We start from the raw sequence: 26,780 nt of genomic DNA, 5'->3' as shown, positions 1-26,780 counted from the left end.
GGAAGGTTACGGGCGGGGAGGGGATTCTTATCTTTGTATTATTCCCAGTGTCGAACATTATTTTTTCCACAAAATGGGAACTCGGTAAATATTTGCTGAATAAGTGAAAAGCTGAATAAATGAATAAGGCGGAAAGAGCCCACAAGTTCGGCTTCAACACAGAGAAGTGGACAAGATGAGCAGTTTCTAAGACTCAGCGTCGCATAAGCAGAGACTGGCCCCACTGGCCTCCAGCTTTCCCTCCCTGCTCGTTACCGTTTGACCCGCTTTTCTCCTGTTTTGCTCACAGTCCAGCATGTAGGGACGGAGGCGGGAGTTTGGTGGCGCGTTGCCGCAGGACGCGGAGAGGTCCGGCAGCCCCCAGCCTTCCACCGCGTTCCAGACGCTCGCGCGGGCAGGAGCGCGCAGGTGGACGCGCCGGCCTGTGAGCGCGGGTGCACTCCGGTGCACCTCTCTCGCTTCCGCGCTCCGGGAAGCCGGCGCCGACCGCGCGGGCGCGCGCCGCGTTGCCGTGGAAACGCCGGGGCCGCCGCGGCGGCGCGTGGGGCGGGCTCTCGGGCTCTCGCGACCCCGCGCACGCCCGGGCGTTTCGGAACCCCTGTCTTTGGGCCCCAGCCCCGGGTCTCCGACCGTGCGCGAGGCAAGATGTTGAGGCGCAGCTTGGAAAACCGGTAACAGCCCCGGGGCCGCAGCTGCCCAGGGCCGCCACACGCGAGGGCTCGGGTTGGGGAGTGGAGCCTTCCTCCGTGGGCCTCCGCGCCGAGCTGCGGCGCGGGGCCGGGGGCTGGACAGTAGCCGCCGCGCTCTGGGGCCTACCTCCCTGGGCTGCGACGAGCCCCGGTGGCCGGCCCTCACGCTCCCCAGGCGCCAGCCCCCGCACTGCCGCGGGCGGTGCAGACGCCGGGTGGCAGCCGGGCGCCCGGGCATTATGGCGCGGAGCTGCCCCGGGAGCCGCCACCCCGCAGTGGCGCCGCCGGCCGGAGCCAGGCCTCTTCGTGCGCCTGCACTGTGGGATGTGGAGGCCAGGCCCCGAATGGGGACCTAGAGGAGGAGGATCGGCCTTGGGAGATGGTGGGATCTTTGAAGGTTTGCGCCGTCGAAGCTGCAGAATACCCCGGGAGTATTGGCATAATCAAATTAACGTGAAGATGAAGCCATCTCATCTCAAATGAGAATGATTTGCTTTTTGTGTCACCTTTTTCTCTAGGGATGCTCAAACCAGACAACTGCAAGATGCTGTCACAAATGTGGAGAAGCACTTTGGAGAGCTGTGCCAAATCTTTGCTGCTTATGTGCGGAAAACTGCCAGACTGCGAGACAAAGCAGACCTCCTGGTGAATGAAATCAACGTGTATGCCTCTACAGAGACCCCGAAGTTAAAGCAGGGCCTGAAAACCTTTGCTGATGAGTTTGCCAAACTTCAGGATTATCGACAAGCAGAGGTATGGAGTGAAGTCACACCGTCATGTTATGAATGAGCCCTGACGTAGTGGACCGAGGAGCCCTGAAGACTTGTAATCTACCTAACTGCAGTGGCGAACACACTCTTGATGATAAACGTACCTTTTCATGTCGGTAACATTGTGTAAGTCTATTAAAGGGACGCTTCCTGTGATTTTACCGTTTTGAAACTAAACTCTAGGGTGCCTTGAAGTACTGAATTTCCCCACCTTACTTGCCAACTTTTGGCCATGGGGTGGCTATTTGCAGGGCGTAGTAAACGTAGTACCCCAGGGCAAGAAAAGGAGCATGATTTGTGTCTTGTGTGCAGGTAGGTATATTTTAAAGTATATATGGAGATGGAAGATGTTGGAAGTGGTAATGTGAGTGAATAAGTAGTAAATGAACAAAAGATTTTTGTTGCTGCTTCCATGCTCTGGAAAGTTGACCAATGTTTCATTGAAAGGCGGGGGGGAGGCGGGGGCAGAGGGGGAGTACAGTATTATTAATTCTAGTCACCATGGTATTATGCATACAAACCAGTAGTGAAATTTTGTGGAGTTTTTTGTTTTTTTGTGGGTTTTTTTTGCTTTGGGGTGGGGGAGGGAAGAAGGTGGTGTTGTAATTGTTTAAATTGTTAAAGCCCATTTACTTTAATACCTCATCAGTACTTTCACTTATATTTACTTCAGGATTCAAGATACAGGTCAGAAATTTTCACTTTAACTTTTAACTTGTCAGAAGTTGCCCAATTAGAGCTGCATTGCTTCTTTTGTACTTTTCTCATCAGTGCTTTTCTTCCTTTTTAAAAGCCTAAAACAGAAATTTCAATTATCAAAAAAACCTCAGAATCAAAAAGAAGATAATGATCTTTGAACCTATAACTGCTAATCATACAGAAATTTGAGTAGTAATTACTTTTGGGGCTACTTTGGGGGAAAATGTTTCGTTCTTGTCATATGATATTTATTCTGTAATAAGCAACTCTCAGTTATGTGTAACTGGGAACTTAATGTTTCAAAAGTAGTTTATACTCACAGATAATACTAGAACCCTACGTTAGCCAATAATTTCAGTGCCCCTTTCTAGAAAACGTTTATGCTATTTATCAAATAGCAAACTGAATTGATTTACATTTGTTTTTTTTATTTCACTTGCTTACCAAATGGTGGAGGTGCTAAAGAACAATGAACAAAAGGTAGGCTACAAAAAGGAGAACAGAAAAAAAGACTTGGCTAATCTTTACACTGAATAATCAGTGTATGGATTATTTGAAATGGAATAAATAATCCTGAGTATTCATGGATTTGATTTTAGGATTCCTAATATTTAAATGCTCAATGAGAACTTGATCTTTTCCATTTTCCTAAAATTTTTTAAAATGAAACATTCATATACATTCTGTTTATAGAAACTAAACAAAAATGAATATGAAGTGATATACACTCACTGATTATATAAACCTGTATCATCAAAAAAAAAGCCTTTTTCCTGCTACAAAAGTAATACATGTTCATTTTAAACAATTAAATACATGTCATCTTGTATTAGCTATCCTGAAAAAGAAAATTTTAATGTCCAGGAGTTATTTTTCTTATGCTATAGTTACATACTTGCCTTAAAAAAAAAAATCTGTTTCTTTAGTGCCTTCCACTAATGCTATTAGTAAAAGGAGAAATTACTCAAAATCTGATAAATATTGTAATGTTTAAGAAAAACGGTTTAATTCTAAATAAAAGAGAGATCCACCATACAGTATAACAGCTCAGAAACACTATTTATCTTGTTCTCTAAGTGGTCTGTAGGCTTTTTTGCTTTTGAGGATTGTGTTGTTTTAAATGTTTCCAATATGCTATATTTTTCAGCTTTGATTTTCTTATCTGGAAGGTTGGGCTTTTACATTTCGGATATAATGTATGTAAAGTATCCATCCAAGTATTAAACACACTGAAAGTGGTAGCTGCAATAAAATTTGAGGTGTCTTAAAACTTACCAAAAGCTTTTATTGCTACTGCACAGCTTAACAGTTTTTAATGTATTTGAGTTTAGGTTCTGAGTCTTATCAATTTCTGGTGGTTATTCTTTTATTTATAAAGGTAACTGACATTTTAATTTAAAAAATTTCAAATATTAATCGGTGTAGTAATTATGTTCAGGTTTGACAGCACAGGTTTTATTTCAGAATTTACATTTTGATATGTCTATGATTCTTTTCAGTTATATTTTATAATAATTTTCAATAGGTTGAAAGACTTGAAGCCAAAGTAGTTGAACCTTTGAAAGCTTATGGAACCATTGTAAAAATGAAACGAGTAAGTAAATTCATTTTTTTCTACTATTATTAGGTATTCTGGCAAAACATATGAGGTTTCCAATAACTGTCCTTTTAATAAAAGGTACAGAGTAGTGTTTAGTCATTCTTTTTACATACTCTGAAGTATTCTTAGAACTTTGAGAATAAGGAAGTATTTTTATATACTACTGTAGCATCATAAAGGCAGTTTTGTTTATTATGGAAACTTTAAAATATTTAATATTTATATTCATGAAGAACATATGGACAGAAATTATTTTACTAAATGAATTTGTTTATATTTTTGTTTTAAAGCAGGTGATAACATGTAAACTAAAAATGAATGTGACAAAGTTTTTTTTTCTTAATTTTTTTGAGGTATAATTGACATATATTAGTTTCAAGTGTACAACGTAACGATTTGATGTTTGTATATATTATGAAATAGTCACAATAAGTCTAGTTAACATCTGTCATGATACATAGTTACAAATTTTTTTTTCTTGTGATGAGAACTTTTAAGATCTAGTCTCCTAGCAACTTTCAAAATGCAGTACAGTATTATTAATTCTAGTCACCAGGGTATACATTACATTCCCAAAGTTCTATTTTTTAAATCAACTTTATTGAGGTATAATTTACATGCAGTAAAATGCTCCTGTTTTAAATGTACACTGAGTTTTAATAAATGTGTATACATCTGTAACTACCACCACAATCAAAATTTTATGTGTGTGTATATACATATATATAAATATATATATAGTTTTGCATTGAAATTGTGTCATTATTTGAGAGGATATTAAACTACACACATGCACACAGTCTCACACAAAAAGACACACACTGATTATGCAGTAGTAATAATTCCTGTGGTAATGATGCCTGGATCAAATAGGGAGTGTTCTTCCCTTCTTAAAACAGAGAAGTGTATATTTTACTACTTAAATAAGAGATTTTTATTAACAAAAAAAAAAATGCCTGTTTGCAGGATGACCTCAAAGCAACATTAACAGCAAGGAATCGAGAAGCTAAACAGTTAACTCAGTTAGAAAGAACACGTCAGAGAAACCCATCTGATCGACATGTTATTGTATCCTTTGAATTTGGGTCTTTAAAAAGATATTTTGTAAGGTATGCAGTACAGAAGTAAATATATATGGAAATGATGTATTTCTACTTTAAATGTGCAAAAATATGAATGTAAAGTTTGAAAAGAAACACATGCATTTACAAATTCTCACTATGGAAATTAGCTAATTTTAAAGAGAATACACAACTTAATTCAGTCTTATGTTGTTTTCCACAAGATATTCAAAATATAAAACACTCATAAGTGTAGATGTTTTTATAAAGAATAAATACAAAATTCTAAGATTTTTTACATAAATGATGACTAAATATTAATTATAAAGTTAAAGACCTATCATTAATCCTAATATATCAGTGCCTTCTCAGCCCTGCATTTGAGAAAAGGAAGGAACAATAATTTTTTTCCTGGTAAAATTCCCTTCATCTTAAAAAACAACAGCTATGTGAAACCACAATTATGACTTCCAGCCAAAGACCCTCAGGAGATTCAAGAGTATAATTGAGGTCCACAGCTGGACACAGATCTAAATAGGAGTGTCTACTGTAACAAGGTTCTTCTGTTCAGAATGATTATTTGTTAAACTAGAATGTGCCTTGTTCAAAACTAAACAGGGACTTCCCTGGTGATGCAGTGGTTAAGAATCCGCCTGCCAGTGCATGGGACACGGGTTCGATCCCTGGTGAGGGAAGATCCCACATGCTGCGGAGCAACTAAGCCCGTGCACCACAACTACTGAGCCTGCGCTATAGAGCCCATGAGCCAAAACTACTGAAGCCCGCGCACCTAGAGCCCATGTTCTGCAACAAGAGAAGCCACTGCAATGAGAAGCCGGTGCACCACAAGGAAGAGTAGCCCTTGCTCACTGTAACTAGAGAAAGCCCACATGCAGCAACGAAGACCCAATGCAGCCATAAATAGATAAATAGTTAGATAAATAAATTAACTAAATAAAGAAAATAGCATCTGGCTAATTGCCAGCAACTGGGATAGGTGCAGTTGTATATAAAGTACTAACTTATCCCACTGCCTCTTTTTCCCATTCCTTGTGTCTCCTCCCTACTTCCTTAAGGTTTTTTACAGCCCACCTTTGCCAGAAACCACATGAGGATTGACTCTTTGGGGACATTTGAGGTTCCAGAACACCTCCATTTCTGAGGGGAATCCCTTGATTAGTGATTTTGGGCTGCACCAACAGCCTGGTCCTCCTTCCTTTGGACCAAATATAGATACGCCCAACCTTGTAATAAAAATGGGCAGCCACATGTCTGGTATCTACAAACTGGAGATTATAGAGTCTGGGTTTCAAGCAAGTCAGACAAACTACAGAATGCTGGAAAATCTGACTGACAACTATGGACTAAGGCAGAGACTAGGGAATATCACCAGTTTTTAAGAATCAAGCCAGAGGTCAAAATTTTGCTGCTTTGTTTGGAGGAGGGGAGAGTACATAAGGGCAGAAAAAATGTCACATCTGGAATCTTGAGGAGGTGGTAAGATTGATTCAGGGGTATTGCTATGGACACTCGATGTGGAAATAAATGTCTTCCTAAGACAGACGCCTCTGACTTTGGTACTTTGCTGTAAACACTGCTGTGGAGGAGGCTGTCTTATACCATAGACAGAGCAGGTCAGGAGTTCACACAGGGGGAGATAAAGCAGCAACTGAATAGATTATGGCTGTAGATGAATTGCCACACTCAGTGGGAAAGGTGTAGGACTCCAGTGGATTTTGACAACCTGAAACCAGAAAATAAAGGACAGTCTACATATAAATGCATTCACTATAAATATAAAGATATTCTATCATAGCATCATAGAATATTTACCAGGATAGACCCTTAAAATTCATCTGATCTTCAAAAGAAGTACATTAAAGTTTAGTATATAAAATAAAAGAGTAGTTCTGGTATAAGAGGATGGGGTAAAGAAGAATCCCAGTGTTCTGCCTGGACCCCCTAAGGCCCCTGGTGGCTTCTGAAAAAGCTTCTTGCAACAGTTAGAAAAACACCAATCTGGCTCACTCTTTTATAAGCCATTTTGCACTCATGACTAATTTCATTAAATATACTGATATCCTTATTCATAAAGTTGTATCACAGTATTTTAATCAAAAGTATCTCCTACCCAAATTGGTATGTTATAGGATTTTGAAGAATTTTCAACAAAAGGAAGAAACAAATCTGTATCCACTTTGCTAAAAATAGCTGTGTGAATTTGGGCACGTGGCTATGCCCGAGTAAAAGGATTTGAGACTAAGAAATGAATCGTAGTTGCTGGAGTGTGGTAGAAGGTTAAGATACCCATGTCCCAGCTGTGGCTTCTGCTTCCCTGCTCTTTGCTAATTTAGCCAACTCTACCTACCCTTCCAGATTTTAAAATGAAACTGTCAGTAAACGGGGAGGGAAAAGACGTTAAGTCAAAAGTAAGTAGTCACAGTAAAGAATTTCACAAGTCACATGTACTGAACAGTATTAGAAAAATAGTCTGCTTGAATATTATCATTAGTAAAAGGTTAACATGCATCATAACTGTTAGAAATTTTTTCATAATAAATCCTGTGATAGTTATATTTTTAAAATTCTGAAAATCAGTAATAAAGAGAATTGTTTTTGATTACTGGTTATGATTAAAAGCATAAAAGTTTGCATGGATTTAAAGAAAACTTTATACCCTATATAGCAAATGTACACACACAGAGATATATATAAATAAGTTTTAAATGCTTAGTTTCTTGAAATTGTATATCTGAATTAACCTAGTTGTAAGAGTATATAATCAGTATAAAGTTATGATTAATGTATAATCTAATTGCAAGGAGATATAATTCTATAATAGCATATGATTTTAATTTATTGGAAGAAATTGTTCTATTTGAAATGTATTTTTTTCCTTTATGAAAAATTTCAGTCACAGGTGGGTAATAAAGTGATGTGTGAAGAGATGGACCCCTATAGTAAACCTTTTTACTTATTTCAATTTATACATTTTCTTGAAAAAGAAAGCAAAGGCTTAAATGTCATAATATTATGTTTCACAAAACTTTGATTCACAACTGCAAATTTTTCCTATGGAGTAAATATTAAGATGATGATATGTGATACTTTTGAGTAAACATAATACTAACATAGGAAACAACATTATTAGAAAGAGTTTAATCAGAAAATTGGGCCATGTTTTTAAAAATATGTTATTGTTTAACAAAAAATTTTAAATATTTTGGGGCAAACTGTTGTCCTTAAAGAGATGATTTTTTTAAAGAGAAATACATGATTAGATTGGAAATGTTCTGCACTTTACAGCACTGTAGCTACTAGCTATATATATGACTATTGAGCTCTTGAAATGGCAACTAGAGTAACCAGTTTTTTAATTTACATTTGATTTTAATTAATTTAAATGTAAATAGCTACATGTTGCTAGTGGCCACCGTATTGATTGTACAACATGGATCTAGATAGTATGAGTACTTTGAAGGAAAGTATTAGATTTTCCATCTAATTTATTAGTTGCTGGTATATATTTTTTGTAATAAGCATTAACTAAGTAATAGTGTAACATTGTTAGCTTATAAGAAGAATATACAAATAGAAAATCCATGCTGAAATAAATATTTGTAGTGTATATTCTACTCTACCTGATTAGGATATTACAGAAGTAGAAACATTTCATGCATTTGGAGAACTAGAAGATTGAAAATACTTAAGTATTTGGGGGGAGAAAGGGTTAAAGGGGAGAGAGATAGTGAGGAGAAAAGAGTATGATAAATGGCAGAGACAGTGAAATATGTGAAAGCAGTAGAAAATATAGAAAATTGTTTTACAGTAAATCATCCAAGGGTGATATAGAAATAAAATGATTTTGTATGCAGAAAGGGAAGGAATTTTTGTTTTCTTTTGTTTGAGATCATGAATCATGTCACCTGAAAGATTTAAAATTCTGCATGTGCTTATCGTATAGATCGTTTTACTTTATGTGGTAAAATATATTTTGAATGATTGACGCTGTTATGGCAAAAAGCCAGTACCGCAGTGGTAGCGTTTACAAAAAGACTCAGTCAAATGGATTCTGACTTGAGTTTTTCCTGTACTTTGGCGGGGACACTTTTGTAGGCAGAAACTGAATTACAAAGGGCCACAATGGATGCTGCTCGAACAACTCGCCATCTGGAGGAGACTATTGACAGCTTTGAAAAGCAGAAAATAAAGGATATAAAGGTAACAAAGTAACTGTTAAGGTTCAAAATATGTTTTCTAACCTTATTTTTTATTTAAATTTATGACAAATTTAAATTACTGATTTTTTGAGTCCATAAATAGTCTGTGTGAAAAAGATGTAAACAGAAACATATCAAATATTATTTTCTTACGGAAACAATGGTATTTAAAGGAGCTCCATTCCCAACCAAAGGCCAGATATTCAAATGTTATTACAAATAGTGTTAATCACAGAAAAATGACATTTATTATGTTTTTATGTATCAGGTACGGCTCCAGGCACTTTACATAAATTATCTTTTAATCTTTACAGCAACCCCATGAAAGTGAGGTGGTGTTATCATATATTATGTAAAAAAAAAAAAAAATTAAGCAGAGATATAAAGTAACCTTTCTGAAGTATCATAGCCAAAAGTCTGAACTATAAACCAATTAATGTATTTTAAAAATCTGTGCTTTCCATTATGATACACTATCACTAATTTTTACAGCTTATAGGTTTCTAATACGTACATATTATCAAATAATTAAGAGTAGCTAACCACATAAACTTGCATCCACCATGGTATGGTATCACAAGAATTGACTTATTATAACACATCAGTAGATATTCAGGATCATGGACTTGAGAAGGTCTTCAGTGACTTTCTCATAGGCATCTTGGAAAGATTTGGAGGATTACTTATGATCACGTTTATGGCCTTTAAAACAAGTCATCTAAGGATGCCTTTTGGCTCACTGCAAATTTTCCTGGAACAGCTTTTAAAGAAAAGTATTTTTTGTCATTTTAATAACTTATTAACAAAGAAAATATCCTGCCTTCAAAAGTTACGTTCTTATCAATAAAATAGGCATTATCTGCCACTTAATTGTATCATTTCTCTCTACAATCCATGAAACAACATTCATTTGCCCTTTTATTTTTTTTTAATTTCCTATCATAGTTTCATAGGATTTCAGAACTTTGATTTTTCTGATAGCCAGGCTCAAACGTCTCTACTTTGGTCCTGAAGATTAAAAAAATTTTTTAAAAAATGTAAGCCTTTCAATTCACTCTGCACCCTGCTGTGTAGATTGCTACTCAGGAAGAGCACCTCAGGAGCTGCCCTGAGACAAACCCTTTTACCGACATAGAAGAGTGTGGGCAGGGCATTACATTTTACAACTGCTGACATCCTCTCTCAAATTGAGGGAGAAGGGAAGGAAGATTAAAATAATTGGCTTTAATCTGAAAAATGAGATTGGACACTTGTGAGGTATGTCTGATTCATTGCCACCTAAGTAAGGGCTTCTTTAGTGACTTGGGAGCCTGATTCCTCACTTTACCACTGTTCTTCATGCCTAAAAACTTCTCTTTTACACATGGCAATCTGTGTCTCTGATCTTTAGGCTCACTTCAGTGTTCCATCTGCATGCTGGCCAACTCTACAGGTGTTTTTAATCCCATGAGCATCACCAATTACAAAACGGGCAGAGACAGTGAGTGCAGAATTCCCAATTACAATTCCTACGACCTGGGATTTCCTGAAGCAGTAGGACACGGAGTAAGGGACTGCACAGTGGATGGTGCACAGAGAAGAAAAGGGCTTCCAAGCTTCTCTCTTGGCCTGCTATATCATGACCCTGGAAGAGGGAAGTCTTGTGGTGGTCACAAAAAAAGAAGACAGGAAAAAACCTACTTTTTTAAAAATGGAGAGAGAATTCATATACCATACAATTCTCCTATTTAAAATGTACAGCTCAGTGGTTTTTAGTGTGTTCAGATATGTACAACCATCATCACTCAATTTTAGAACATTTTTATCATCTCAAAGTGAGGCCTAGTACACTTTAACTTTTACCTTCCTGCTCCCCCAGCCCTCACCCCCAGCCTAAGCAACCATCACTAATCTCACGTCTCTTTGGATTTGGCTATTCTGAACATACATTTCATATGAATGGAATCATAAAATACATGGCTTTTGTAACTGGCTTCTTTCACTTAGCATGCTTTCAGGGTTTAGCCGTAGTGTAGTATGTATCAGTATCTCATTCCTTTTTATGGTGGAATAATATTCCATTGTATGGATATTAAGCACATTATGTTTATCTTTTCATCAGTTGATGGACTTTCGGATTGTTTCTACCTTTTGGCTATTATGATTAATGATATAAACATTCATGGACAAGTTTTTGTATAGACATATTTTCATTTCTCTTGGACATTTCATTTCAGTTCAACCATATAACCTGTTGAATTGCTGGTTCATATGGTAACTCTGTCTTTAATTATGTGAGAAACTGCCGGACTGTTTTCCAAAGTGGCTGTGCCATTGTATTTCCCCACCAGTAGTATATGAGGGTTCCAGTTTCTCTGCATCCTCACCAATACTTGTTGTTCATCAGACTTTTTCATTATAGCCGTCCTAGTGGATGTAGAGTGGTACCTTATTGTGGTTTTGATTTGCATTTTCCTGCTGATGCTTATGGCCATTTGTATATCTTTTTTGAAAAAAGTGTCTATTCAGATCTTTTAATTGGGTTATCGTTTTTTATTGCATTTTAAGAGTTCTTTATATATTCTGGATACAGATCCCTTATCAGATATGTTTTGCAGTTATTTTCTTCCATTCTGTGAGTTCTTTTCACTATCTTGATGGTGTCCCTTGAAGCACAAAGCTTTTTAATTTTGATGAAGTCCAATTTATCTTTTTCTTTTGTTGCTTGTGCTTTTAGTGTCATATCTAAGGATCCATTGCCAAATCTGAGATTATAAAGATTTATCCCTATGTTTTCTTCTAACACTTTTATAGTTTTCATTGTTAAGTCTTTTATGCATTTAATTTTCGTGTATCATGTGAGCTGAAGGTGTTAAACCCCATTCTTTTGCAAGTGACTGACTATCCAGTTGTTCCAGCACCATTTATTGAAGAGACTGTTCTTTTCTCATTGAAGTCTAGGCACTCTTGTTGAAAATCAGTTGATGTGGTTTTGTTTCTGAACTCCCATTCTTATTGATCTATGTCTATCCTTATGCCAGTACCACAGTGTCCTGATTAATTAACAGTGCTTTGTAGTAACTTTTAAAATCAGGGTGTGTGAGTTCTATTTTGTTCCTTTTTAAGATTGTTTTTGCTATTCTGGATCTGTTGTAATTCGGTATGAATTTTAGAATCAGCTTGTCAGTTTCTACAAGTCAGCTGGGATGCTGACAGGGATTGCATCAAATCTGTAGGTCAATTTGAGGAGTACTGCCATCTTAAGATTAATTCTTCCAATCCATGAACATGGGCTGGTTTTCCATTTATTTAAATCATCCTTAATTTCTTTTAACAATGTTTATAAGTTTCAAAGTGTAGGTTTTGTGCTTTTCTTTAACTTTTTCCAAAGTATTTTATGATTATTGATGCTACTGTAAATGGAATTGTTTACTTGATTTCATTCCAGTTGTTCATTGCAAGTGCACAGAAATACCGTTGATTTTTGTGCATTGATCTTATATCTTGCAACCTTGCAAAACTCATTTATTAGGTCTGATAGTTTTTTGCAGATTCCTCAAGATTTTCTACGTACAAGATCATGTCATCTGTGAAAGTGTACACTTTTAATACAGGCCCCCATGACTCTAGCAAACTCCCAGAAATATGAGTTCCAGAGATTAATACCAGGGTCTGTTAAGGTTATGAATCTCTGTTCTGTATGTCTTTCCTCCTTACTGTCAAATTGTTCCTTTTCCAAGTTAGGCCTCATTTGAGATGTTTTATGATAAAGAGGGATGCACAGATCCTGTACCCAAAAGCCTCGAAAATCAGTCAGAAGGGTTACTTTACCACCCCCTTATTTCTAACAAAAACAATATTTAGATATTGCCATGTTGATTTTACCATGTCTGACAAACACCTCTGTTTGTGAGATAAATTCTTGGAAAAGTCAAAACTGTTGATCCCGCTCATGTTTTGGGAGAATCAGACACAAAACATTTTTTTTTTTAAGAACATTCTTATTGTACCTGTTATCAGGCTACTGCTTCAGATGGAGGCAGAGCTTCTGGGTCTTTCTTTAACCTCCCTGGGGGTAGAAATGATTGGCAGTAGTGAGCACTGCTCATAACTGTATTAACTGTGTTTGAGGTGGGGTTTAATTGACAAGTCCATCTGAATTTTAGCAGCAGTGTTAATTAGTAAGGTAGCACAATTTTTAGGAAAAGACTTTTGATAGGAACCTTGCAAAGAATCTTTCTGGGAAAAGCTGGTATGAACTTAGTTGTATAGAATGTGGAAGAAAACTCACAATCCTGTTTGTTTCCCATGTAATGGAAAAAGTCATCAGTTATATGGTGTCAAGGGAATTTCTGACCTATGAAAACGATCTTGACCAGGGGTCACTCCTGGAACAGATAGGGACAGGAATTCAGTATTGGTAAAGTCGCTGACGTGAGCCAGAAATAGCTTCAAAACTTAATTTTTAGTAACTTTATTTTTCTTATAAATAAATATGAAATCACCATGACTTTTTTTCATAAAATTATTGAGAAAAATGTAATAATTCCACTGCTCAGAAATAAGCCGTTTTGGTTTCTATCCTTCCAGACTTTCTTTCTATGAAATATACTCAAGAAATATACTAATAAGAATAATAACAACAAATATTTCTTAGACATTAACTATGTCACACATTCTAAGCATTTTATATGGATTAACTCATTTCCTCCTCACAGTGTCCTATGAGAAAGGTAATATTATTACCACTATACAGTTTTATTTAAATGGGGCCACACTATATGTAGCATCTTTTTAAAATTTAATATATCATGGATATATTTGTGCTGAGGAAACAAAGATCCATATTGTCCGTAATGGCACCCTCATATAGCATTTTGCTATATGGATATATCAGTTTATTTAACCAGCCCTCATTGATGGACATCTAGATTATTTTTGCAATTATAGATCTCGTTGCATCATTAAACATCAGCCTTTTTTCTGGTCCAGTTATTCTCTTGGGATAAATTACTAGAAGTGGCATTCTCATTCAAAGAGCATACACACTTTCAATTTGGATAGCTGTTTTTAACTTCTGTCCACAAAGCTTTAACTAGTTAACATTTCTGCAGAACCTTACGTGAGCACACCAATGTAACAATGACGAGTAGTAGTATTTTTAATAATAAAATAATCTAATAGGTGAAAAATCAGTATCATCTTAATTTGCTACAGTTACTACTGTTGAGGCAGAGTATTTTTTCATATATTTAATGACACATTTTTCTTTAGTAAATTACTCACATTTGACCTTAGCCTATATTTTTATTGAGTGTTGGCATTTTTCTTATTAATTTGTAAAAATTCTTTATATTGAGAATATTAACCCATCATATTAAAGAGAAGATCTGTTGCAAATATATTTTCCCATTTTGCTGCTTATGGTATGTTTTTACCACCTTAAAGTCTTATTCTTGCTGCCAGATCTATTGATCTTCTCCTTTTTGATTTCTGCCTTGGTGTCATGCTTAGAAAGGAGTTTTCATCCCCAAGATTATATAATTATTTGCTTATATTTTCTTCCAGTGTTTGTATGATTTTTTAATATTTTAAATATTTCATTTTATGCAGTTGTATTCTGCTTATGGTATGAGGTAGATGTCTAACTTTATTATTTTCAAATGGATAGAAAGTTCTCCTGACATCATTTATTAAATAGCCTCTACTCTGGAGAGCTGTCATTTCCCATTTGCCAAAATTATTAACAAGACCTTTTATGACTTTTTTGTTAAATATCCTGCTTTCTAATTAAACCAGATGGAGGCTTTAATGTTATGATAAGGAACATTTTCTAATTTAGCTGGTTTACTCCTTGGACAATAAAAACAGCAAACTTGTGCTGAGCACTTACTCTAAGCCAGTTACCATACTGTACCTTTTCTTGGATTACATTTAATCCTTAAGGCAAAACCTAAGATGTTGAAATTAAGGAAAAAAGAACAAACTGTTTAATATTACACAGCTGATTTGTTTCCGTCTTGATTTGAACCCAGGTTTATCTTAATCCAGAGCCCCTATTTTAAACTACTAGGCTACCTACTTTGCAGAATACTTGCCGATGGGTAGAGAATTTCATATTAGCTCCCCCACCACCCCCACCAATAAAAATTAAGTACGTACCCAAATGGCCTTCTAGTCACACAAAATAAAATTGAAAATGAGGAAAAAAAAGTAATGTGTGAATGCCTCTGTCCCTGACCATACTGACCCATTCCAGATTAGCAGATTACATGAGATCATTGAAAGCTATGTTTATTTGAGGAAAATTTTTTCTAAATATGAATGGATCTTTCAAAGTTCCACCACCTTTCTGGTGACTCACTGAAATTATTTTATTTTAAAAACACAATGTTTTTATGTTCTTTCTTATACCAGTTGTCATCTGATTCTTCCTTGCTATTATCCTCCTCCTTTCTGCCCATTTTCCCATGTTTTATGAAATTCTATCAATAGCTAGAAAGAAAAAGTATAACTGGTAGTTTTTCCTTCTTACTATACTCAGGGATATAACTGTCCTCTCTGATAATCTTAAGGCTTCATAGTTCTTGGGTCAAAAATTCCAAGTCTGGAATACTACCTTAGCAATGCCACTGATTCTCCATCACTGTTTTTGACAGAAGAGTTAACAGGGCCATTCCCATCTTAAATAGATGTATAGTATATGTTTTGTCAAGAAATAAAAGGTCAAACCATAAAGGATTAAACCAAAGTATCACAAAACTTGAGTGATTTTTCACTCATTGTTCCAAGTAGTAAATAATAGCCATTTACTAATTAAAGCTACTTCTTAAAATGTTTTCTATTACTAAGTGAAACTAAATTTTGAGACTGCAGAATGCTAACAGACTCAAAGTTGAGCTCTGTCTTTTAAAATGAGAGTGTAATAGATTCTTTTATCAGAGGATATGGATAAACCAAAATAATGTATCATTCTTCAGTGACAGACATACCAACATATTTTCAGGGCTTACTTATGAGCTAAGGGGAATATAACTCCTATAAAATGCTATTATTAAGAAATTGTTAGTTCAGAGATGACATCACATTCAGAGATTTTGGCATCAGGGATTTAATAACTGTATTCAAATATTCAAAAAATATTTTAAATTATTTTGAATTTTTTCCATATTCCTCAGTTACCACAGTGGAATAGACTTGAATTAAGCCTAAACCTACAGATTTAGGTGTAATAAGGCTGTAAATGTTTGGATTTCATTAGTTATTGAATAGTGTGCCAGTCTCTTAAAGATTTAGAATGTTCATTTGTAGAACTATTTAAAAAGAGGAGTAATACCCAATTTACTTGAGTGATTTAAGCTTAACCCCTTACTTTCTAGCTAGTCAACTATCTTAGGAAGACTGACAAGAGAAGTACCAGCCCTAGTCAAAAGCCATTCTACCTCTAAGGTATTCCTATCTGGAGATTCTTGGTGTGGAATCCAAAGTTGCATCTTGGCATAATGCTGTTTATTAGTCAGTTGCCAGTCCAGTATACCAGAGCACTTTGTGACCTATATGAAGTGACAGTAAAGGTCATTGTCAGTTATAGTTATAAGTCATTTATCCCAGAGCCCAATCTTTGCATTTAGCCCTACATATGTGCTTGGCAGCTCAGAAGGGTTACTTTCAACTACAGATCTATTTCCACTGAGTAGCAATCAGAAGCCTGTTAGTTCTCCCTTAAATATTTTTCTAATCCTTAAGAATGGAGATGGAGAGGGGGGAAAAAAATCACAGGACACTAAGGGATATCTGTATGGCTACTTTGCAAGGTGCAGGACCACTCCTATCTGGGTGGTTAACACAGGAGAACAGAAATGAAGGAAAATGAGTATCTGACTATTGCCTTCTAGCCTAACCCATCTCATCTCTATTGCCCCTTAAAGGACAATGCTTGAATATTTTCTATCCTATTCTTATTCTGCCCACTTCTCTTTACATTAATGCTCTGATTTTTTATTTTGATAAGGGACAAGATAACAAAAGGATAGATCCTATTTTATTGAAAACTTGTCTGGCTTGTATACTTTCCCTACCCACCGATTATCTCACCTCTCCTTAGATCAACATGCACATCCTTATTCATTTCTCTTTGCTCGTGACCTTCCCTACTGTAAGTTGTCATCATCATGCTCATAGAGTTTACCTGTAGTTTATTTTTAAAGGAAATGATTGATTCCAGCGAGAACAGCACGGTACAATGAGCAAGAGCTATAACTTTGAAGAATCAGATCTAAGTCTTAACATTATAGCCGTGAGCAACACTGGACAAGTCATATATTTGTAAACTGGAAAGCTCTATGCAAATGTACGGTGCTATTATCAGTAGTAGGAATATCATTATTACCAAGTAATCCCTTTGTGGTTAGAGAATACAAGTATCATATAAATATGATGGGATAGAATTCTTGCCTAAAAAACATTCTTTTAAACATCAGTTGGAGTTGCTAAAAAAAAACAGCTTCAGTACTAAACTGCTTTAGCTAATACTTATAGGCACTGAGCAACAGAGTACATAATGACATACATTTTAGTCAAATCTTTTTAAAAATCATAAATATCTAATAGAAGAACCGACTAAAAAAGGGAAGTAAATAATAAGATAGGAAATATTTTGTGTAATTTTAAAGTTTTGCTGCAGAAGGTCTTTGCAACTACTTTTATTCCAGTTATCTTTTGTACTTCATCTGCCCTGTGGAAAAACAAGACACCTCTGTATCTCATAAAATGCCAAGACTATATAGTAAGGAATAAATTTACTAAATTCATGAAGCAGTTTATATGATTGTTTAAATTCAAATCCTTGTTCTTTTAGACTATATTTTCAGAATTTATCACTATCGAAATGTTATTTCACGGCAAAGCTTTAGAGGTCTACACTGCTGCCTACCAAAATATACAAAAGATTGATGAAGAAGAAGATTTAGAGGTAAGACTACGTCCATCTAAGCTCAGTTCTTCTATTGATATGGAAATGTTTAAAAGAAAGCATTAGTTTGGGTAAAAATATCTTAAATTAGAACACTACATGGTTTAGATGTTATTGTATGCAGTTCCAAATAGCTGAACCTGTATGACTTCCTATTTATTTCTATTTATTTTTTAACTGTTCAAATTAACCATGGTAGAGTTCCAAGGATTAATCCAAGGATTAATACCTAGTAAAACATAGAAATAAAGCCATTACATGAAATAATGTATCATTTTGACTAGTGATATGTCACTTACATGTGCTAAAAATAGCATTTATTGATTTGAGCTAACATTTGAGTGTTTATGCCACAACACCCAAAGCTTTACCGGCATTTTCTCACTCACTCCTTTGATGTAGGTACTGTTATCATTCTCGTTTTACAACTAAAGAAACAGGTGTAGAGGTTTTAAGTAACTTAACTTGCCCTTGGCCACTTAGCTAGTAAATAGCAGAATCTGGCTTCTAACTAGTTTTGTGGGACTTAATCAGTAAGCTATGAAATAAATGTAGGTTTGCTTTGTACTGATAGTTAAACGCAAATAAATCTTACTGGCCAGCTAACATTAGAGCAATTAAATATCAAAGCCTGGTTTCAACAAGCTCACCTGTGGAGTTAATGTCCTACAAGCTTACCTTCCAAAAGGGGAAAAAAAGGCAAAGTATTTTTGCTGAAATAGATAAAATTCGAGATATTACTCTGTCTACAGTAGAAGTGAAAAAGGCCACGTACTCTCAAGATATAACCAGAATTTTGTATTAATAAGTGATAGAATTTGAGAGTGTCTGTCATTTCATAATTTTGAAGATTCCATTTTTTTTTTTAACTGAAGTATCTATAAAGAGATCCCCTGGGCCTTCACTTTCCACTACTCTACTAGTTCCAAGAAACTTGAATTCAGTAAAACCAGATTATAGCTTGGCCAAAATGAAGAAAAGTACATGTTTTAGTATGTGTATATACATTTTCCAGTGCCGAAATCTGATCTCAGTTTTACCTCAGTTAAGCATACATGATCGTATTTCTATTACTGTTTGTTAATAGATGGCTTCTTAAGTGTCTATTCCCTCCAAATACTAAAGCTAAGGTTTCTAAATTTTTATTCCTTTTTATATCCTATTTTTTAAAAAAATAGATCAAGCTTTTATCTGTAATTTGTAAAAGTAGCAAATGTTTATATAGTGATTACTTTGAACCAGCTACTGATCTATGCATTTTCATTGTATTATTTTAACCCTACCATCAACTTTAATAAAAGTATTTATTATCCTCACTTCTGTGGATGAGAAAACTGAGGCATGGTGAGGTTAAGGAACCTCCCAGAGGATCCCATAGCTAGTAAGTAACAAAGCTGGGAGCCAAACCCAGAAGTTTGACTATAGACATTGTGTTTTTATCCTATCTATACTGCCAGAAGCGTGGTTCTTGATGAGTGACATGAACCATTTCCTACAAGAAACAACACTATATTGAGTGGCAGGTTCAAAATTGATCCCTCGCTTTTCCTACAAGACTTAAGTTTCCTTTACAAGTATTTTCATTCTCCTTTTTCTAATACCCTTGACCCAATACACTTGTCACTAAAGTCACTAAAATTTCCTTCAAGCCCTTTGGACCCCAAGATTTTCCTTCTCATTCCAGAGGTCCTAGATATCTTTTTTGTCACGCCACTTCCTTTACCACTTCTCTTACCACTGTTCTTCATCAGCTAGCTAGGTAGGTTGTAGGATTCATTAAAAAAAATTCAAGATCTCAGGGCTGTGTGGTAGATGTGTTTTTGAGTATGAACTTCCCCATTTTTTCTAATGGGGCAGTATTGAGCAAGTTAACTTTTTCATGCTTCAGCTTCCTCATCTGTAAAATGGAGATACAGTGCTTACCTCATAAAAAGTACATTCATCAGCTGTTTATTGAGCACCTGCTATATGCCAGACACCACTCTAAGTGCCAAGGATTTTGCATTATAAGAATTGGTCCAAGTTGTCAAAAAAGCAGAAACTTAAAAGGAGTTCAGACATTTAAAAAATATACTGTGTAACTATTTACGTTTTATAATGTGAAGAAGAAAAAAATATACAAAGAAAAAAATATAGTGTGCTGCAAGTGTATGTGATGGAGGATTCTAAATAGTCTAGAGAAAGAATGATTTCTTAATCAGAAGTTTGAGGGATAAGTAGGGTACGTGGCAACAGCTTTCAGGCAGAGAGCTCAGATAGGTATACAAAGGTCCTGAGATGTCATGAACTATAGGCCTAAGCTATCACTACAATGCCATACAGAAATTGTGGAAAGGAGAAGAGAGCAGTCTGGGGAAAGTTGTGTGGGACAAGTCGAAGTAAAATTACATCAAACAGCTACCAAGATGAGGAAGGACCCTTTAAATACAAGTTTCTTGGAAACAAGTAGAGAAAATATGCAGAGAGGAACAGAGAAATAATTTGCTGTTCTTCTTAGATAGCAGTTCTGACTTACTCAGGCAGCAGCTAATTTTTTGCATCTAGTTATCAGAAACCATCTTACCTGATTTGTTCTTCACATAAAAAGTACTGTCAGGCCCATATTCCCCTTCAAAAGATCACCTCTGTACATGCAGTTCAGAGCATATTTCAGATCTTGAGACTCACTCCTAGAAGAGATCTTGGACCATATTGGAAAATGCATTATTGCCAATAAATTAATATTCCTGTAAATCTGTTGTTTTGCAGTAGGAGACTAATATTCAACTGGTTTAGACTTTTACCCCAAGGGTTGTAAATTATCTTCCACTTCCCACTTTTATCTTTGCTAGAAAAGCTTAAAAAGGAATGTCGTTCTAACAAAAATATTTCTTCCAAATACCAGTGGATTGAGTCGTCCAGTTTTGATATCATACCAGGATGCCAGGTTCCACGTCTGGCACCAAAATATAATTGGGTCCTCAGTAAACTGTTCAATAACCTAATTATTAGCATGCCTGAATTGCCCTTAAACCAAGTCATACCTCTTGCGTTAAGTTTCATCCCTTGATTCCTTTTGTGTCCTGCACTTCTTTAAGGTTTAAAGAAATGTGTAGAGACCTCCCCTAGTTTGGGTCGTTTTTTCTCAAAACACTCAGATTAAGTTCATGTTAACATCATTCATTTACCACGCTACTATCTTAAGCTGGAAGGAACTGCAAAGATAAAACAAGGCTTCTTGCTCTAGAGGAACTTAAAACTAGTTGTAGAAACAGACATGTAATTACAAAACAGTGAGATAAAAGCTGTACTGAGGGTATAAACAATAAGAGCTACTGACTAGAGAACAGGGGAGAGCAGAAAAAAGATGGCATTTGACTTGGCTCCTGAAGGATGAGTAAGTGCGCTGAAATTCCAGGCTGAGGAACCAGCACTGCAAAGTCACAGTAGTATTACATGTTCTGCATACAGGTATATATGCTAAAAGTGAAGTATAACGGGTAGGTTGGGGTGATTGTAAGCCTTGAATGTCACCTAAGGCATTTAGACTCTCAGTAGTCAGGAGCCAAAGTTTTCTAGTCAGAGAAAGTTGTCAAAAAAGGTAACGTGGCCTAAGGGAAACCCTTTAAAAATATTTCAGGTATATGCAGTAGAAAAAGGGATGTGAAGAAATAGAGCAGCTAGCACATGAAAAGTTTCGTGATGGCATGCATGGAAAAGAAATTTCAGGACAAGGTCAGCTGAAGACAAAACAACTTTGGTGACTGACAGCAAGACCAATTTCAGTGGAAGGGGAAAGCCTAATTGTAGTTTGTTGACAAATGAAGTAGAATGTTTGAGAAGATTTTTAAAAAGTAAAGTTATACCTTGAAGTAATTTTTTTTTTTAACGGATCTCGTTTGTGGGGGAGGAAGACTGGAGAAAGAGAGCTTTTGTTTGTTGAAGTTTCGCTAAAGGGAAAATGCACCTTGGAGAGAATCAGAATGACATTTGCTTTAAAAAAGGAAAAGGGGGCTTCCCTGGTGGCGCAGTGGTTGAGAGTCCACCTGCCAACGCAGGGGACGCGGGTCCATGCCCTGGTCCGGGAAGATCCCACATGCTGCGGAGCGGCTGGGCCTGTGAGCAATGGCCGCTGAGCCTGCGCGTCCAGAGCCTGTGCTTCGCAACGGGAGAGGCCACAACAGTGAGAGGCCCGTGTACCGCAAAAAAAAAAAAAAAAAAAAAAGGAAAAGGATAGGGTGAAGGGTTGAGGGAAAAAAGAGGGAATATGAAGAAATTCACATCTGACAGACTTGCCTTCTTTGTTACAGAAATGGTGGAAAAGCTACAGGTAGGGAAGCTTAAGACCACAGTAAGATTTGGAACTACTGCCAAGCGATGGCATTCCAGATCCTAGTGAGACTGGAATCCATAAATTAGAGTGGCTCCATTTACTCTTCTGTGATGTACTATGAAAGCCATCAGTGAATTTAAACTGATAAAGAGTTGAGGATAAGCAGAACAGAAAGAATCAAAGTTGTGACTTAGTCTTCCCACTGGCTTGCATACTCTTTGAATGTAGGAACTTTTCATGTTTCACCAGCAAAAGCTCTTAAGTGGTTGTTTCAGGGCCCGTCATCATCTTAGGTGGTTCAATAGAATTTTTTAGCTTACATCTTTCCAACTTAAAATATTTATTTAATTTTTTTGATTTTTGTTTTAAATTTACAATAAATAAACTTTGTCCCCAGTGTGGGAAGGGGAGTTGCTTAAAAAAATTCTAAGCTAAGGGGGAACTTAACATGATAAACTAAGGGGAACTTAACATGATTTTCTAGATTTCCATTGTTTAGTATCACTTTATAATGTTTTATCATTGCAACAGGTTTTCCGAAATTCTCTGTATCCACCAGATTATTCATCCCGTTTAGATATCGTAAGAGCAAATTCAAAGTCACCTCTTCAGAGATCACTGTCAGCTAAGTGTGTATCTGGAACAGGACAGGTGAGCTAGAAACCATAATTTAAAGGAATGTGAGCTACTGCCTTTGGAATTGTTCAGTACTAAAAATGTTTCCCTTAAGTCACAGGACTTCGAATAACTTACCCTCTCTTACCCTCTTATGTAAAATAACAGAAGACTACACTAGGTTCGGCTCTTAATTCTTATATCATCTGTAAGATATTACTCTCTGAAGCAGAACACTTGGGAGCAGAGGTGGAAGGGACAGGAAAATGCTGATCTACATTTGTTCTCTGGTATAGCATGAAGAGCACAGATTCTGAAATCAAACTATTTAGGGTTTAAATCCCACTATCACAGCTTACTGGAAATGATACCTAAAAAGGCCTTTTGTTGAACATTATCATAGATCCAGAAGCACATATCTTTAGGGTAAAGAATCAATTTTCTTTTCTTCTATATCCAGAAAGCCTGAAGTACCTGGTATCTAGAACAGGGAGGGGTCAACCACCTTTTTCTCTAAAGGGCCACACAGAAAATAGCAGGTTTTCTGGGCCATATGGTCTCTGCCCCAACCAAGAGCAGCCATAAACAATACATGAACAAATCAGTAGTTGTAATAAAACTTTATTTACAGAAACGCCACAAACTGGGCTATAGCTTGCCAACTCCTGATTTAGAAAGCTATGGCCTTTTTCATATCTAGCCTTCAGAATTCAAAATTGAGCAAAATATTTTCAAAATATAACTTTCAGGTAAGTGTGACGCAGTACCTTCTGTTTACATTTGATTCTCCTCTAAGCATTTATTTACTGCTTTTTATTTATGCATCTCTCCCCTTAACCAAATAATATTTTTATTATTCCAGTACTAAGTGCCTTGCACATAAATTCCATAAATCTAGTATTATAGTACTAGTATTATAGTACTATAGTATTATAGTATGCAGAGTTTTGACCTTTTAGAGCTAATAATATCACCTAAGTTAGCCAAGATCTGTGTTGCACTTTAGAATACATAATCCCAGGGTTTCTCAACCTCAGCACTATTAACTTTGAGCCAGATAATTTGGAGGTGGGGAGGGAGGCAGGGGTACTGTCCTGTGCATTGTACAGATGTTGAGCAGCATCCCTAGCCTCTACCCACAAGATGCCAGTAACACACAAACACACACCCCAGTTTTGACAATCAACAGTGTCTCCAGACATTGCCAGATGTCCCCTGGGTATAATCACCCTCAGAAAAGTTTGAAGCAGGATGATCCAGTGGCAACAGTCAGGACTTAAAGCCAAGTAGTGAATTCAGATTCTCAACTCATTACATTTAAATCACACTATTTTTAAAGTTTAATATTTCAGTTGCCTAGTTGAAATATCCTTGTGTTTTTGCCATCCCTTTAATGACTCTCATTCAGATGCCTGTTTTTGTGACTTAAGAACTGTTTAACTTAAAATATTTTTTGACATTTATAATATACGGAGACTATACTTTTCTCTGAAAGTCGGTTAGTGAAGTACTGGTACCCAACTGGAATCAAATGGCTAATTTCACATTTTTCTTCAAAAAATAATATGAATGAAAAAATTTTGCGTCTGTTTTCAAACCTTAAAATACAATAATTCATAGGGAATTTTACTACTTATGGACATTTTTCTGAAATATTTGTTCTACGTGTACTTCTCTATCAGGGCGTATTAAAGAGATACCAAGGGCTTCCCTGGTGGCGCGGTGGTTGAGAGTCCGCCTGCCGATGCAGGGGACACAGGTATGTGCCCCGGTCTGGGAAGACCCCACATGCCGCGGAACGGCTGGGCCCGTGAGCCATGGCCGCTGAGCCTGTGCGTCCGGAGCCTGTGCTCCGCAACGGGAGAGGCCTCAACAGTGAGAGGCCCGCGTACCGCAAAAAAAAAAAAAAAAAAAAAAAAAAAGATACCAAGCATGTAAAAATATTTTTTAGTTAGTATTATTTAAAATGTTTTAACTTTTAACAGGTATCCACCTGTCGACTAAGAAAGGATCAACAAATAGAAGATGATGAAGAGGATGAAGACTTAGATGTTACAGAAGAAGAAAATTAAATTTCTTAAGTAAACTTTGCATTTCCATTTTCATCTTAAATGACTTGGAATCCAGAATGACTTTTACTGTAAAACTTTATACTGGCTTGAAACGAAATGAAATCCTACTGGAAATGGAGAAATTATTAAAGGAAATTTATGCTGACCAAAAATGAAGTTTTAAAAAATATTACATACCAGTCATTTCAACATTCTGTCTAGCAGCATGTGATCTTTTTGTATAAGTTCCATTTTTTAAAAAAGATTATGTATTTCAGAAGTATTTCATATTAATGCATTATACCTAGTTTGAGGTTACACTAGTTAAATAGATAACAACAACAAAAAAAATCTAACAATTCCACTTGCTTCCTTTAGGTTAAGACACCATGCTTTCAATACCAGAAAAGGGTCCTAGATAGTCATTCTGATGAAATACAAATTCTGTTCCATAAAGCTTTCATCAAAAAGCCAAGTTTTCTTTTTTTACTTTTTTTTCACTTCTACTACAACCTGAAGTTTCATCATTCAATATATAAATTTACTTTTCAACGAGAGTATTATAGTCACTCTTAACAATAATAGGACACTAGGATATTGGTGTTTTACAACTATACATAAAGCATAAATTTTAGCTTTAGAAAGCTACATTCAGCTTGATTCTGGTTTTAAAACGAAGCCACTGTCATACCAAAGTGCTATATATGGCACTGCATCTTTTGCAAAGCTATGATTTGGTGGAATGTTGCCCTAAAAAACATCATGGAAAACCATAAATCAGTAAAAATTCTATAAAACTTTTACCAAATTACCATCTAATCAATAAAAGAGTGTACAGTCACTCTTGTTCCTGAATATATAAAACAATTTAATCAGAGCCTTTCAGTATGTCTGATGCTTTTCTTCTTTGGATGGGGAATTGTACTTCTGTTATTTCATAGATCCCAGTCAGACATATAAAAATTAGGAAATGATCATTTGGGATTACCACAAAAAGATAACAGAAAAATAAAACTTTCCAGAAAGCTTTTATGACTTTGTTATTCATGGTTCTGTTCTTAACAAAGCACTGCTTCATGAAAATAGCCCTAAGTGATAAATTTACTTAAGTTTTTAAGTAAAATATTCAAAACATTTTAAGATCCTAAATATAATTTGATATTCTTAAAAAACTGAGGATATCATTGCATTTTTATTTTCTCAGTATTTAATCTTGGTATTTGTAGCTGGGAGAAAAAAAACACAGTTCTAGTATTGCTCTTGCTGCTTATGATAGCAATTCACTTCTCGTGAGCATCAGTTGCCCTATTTATAAAGTTAAAATAGTGCCTGATATATAAAGCAATCAGCAAATAATTCTGATATAAAATGTATGCTTTGGCCACTTCAAAAAAAATATTCTAAGGACAAAAGGAATATACAAAATACTTTCGATGTAAAATTAAATTTTAGACCAGACGTAGGTTGGCAAACTCCTTAAAGGGTTACACAGTAAATATTTTTACAATTTGTGAGCTGAGAGACAAAATCAAGGCTATTACATAGGTACTTATGTAACCCTATTTAAAAATGTAAAAGCCTCTTTTAGCTTCCTTATAAAAAGACAGGCTATAGGCTTCCATTTCTTATCTCCAAAACGGGTTTATTAAGGTTATTGGAACTAAATGATATAGTTAATTCACATGTAATTAAAGATCATACACAGTATCTATTACAGCTCAGTAAATATTAGCTTACATTTAATACAAAGATGGAAGTGATAGGGTCACTGCTTAATAGGTGATATATGGACCAAGAGCCAATGCTCTTGACA

At 36.0% G+C, this 26,780-nt stretch overlaps 1 protein-coding gene across 1 annotated transcript; it reads left to right on the top strand.

The window, feature by feature from the left end:
- The first annotated feature begins 520 nt into the window (after nt 1-520).
- FAM92A (family with sequence similarity 92 member A) lies at nt 521-25,140 on the top strand. Its single transcript, XM_029222693.1, has 9 exons — nt 521-671; nt 1,208-1,442; nt 3,684-3,752; nt 4,725-4,826; nt 7,734-7,739; nt 8,936-9,040; nt 17,876-17,989; nt 22,833-22,952; nt 24,902-25,140. Exons 1-9 carry the CDS (start codon nt 646-648, stop codon nt 24,986-24,988), a joined length of 864 nt encoding a protein of 287 aa, XP_029078526.1. The 5' UTR covers nt 521-645; the 3' UTR covers nt 24,989-25,140.
- Nucleotides 25,141-26,780: the final 1,640 nt, after the last annotated feature.

The sequence above is a fragment of the Monodon monoceros genome, unplaced genomic scaffold (genome assembly GCF_005190385.1).
Source record: "Monodon monoceros isolate NGI ecotype Baffin Bay Population unplaced genomic scaffold, NGI_Narwhal_1 Super_Scaffold_14, whole genome shotgun sequence".
In the NCBI taxonomy this organism is placed as follows: Eukaryota; Metazoa; Chordata; class Mammalia; order Artiodactyla; family Monodontidae; genus Monodon; species Monodon monoceros.
The sequence above is the reverse complement of the archived record's forward strand: the minus strand, read 5'-3'. Positions and strand labels throughout refer to the sequence as shown.

Excerpts from the sequence above, each read along its gene's own strand:
- FAM92A (XM_029222693.1), top strand. The coding sequence starts at position 646 with ATGTTGAGGCGCAGCTTGGAAAACCG. Across the intron at positions 1,443-3,683 it reads AGGATTATCGACAAGCAGAG|GTTGAAAGACTTGAAGCCAA; the intron begins GTATGGAGTGAA and ends AATTTTCAATAG. Across the intron at positions 3,753-4,724 it reads CCATTGTAAAAATGAAACGA|GATGACCTCAAAGCAACATT; the intron begins GTAAGTAAATTC and ends GCCTGTTTGCAG.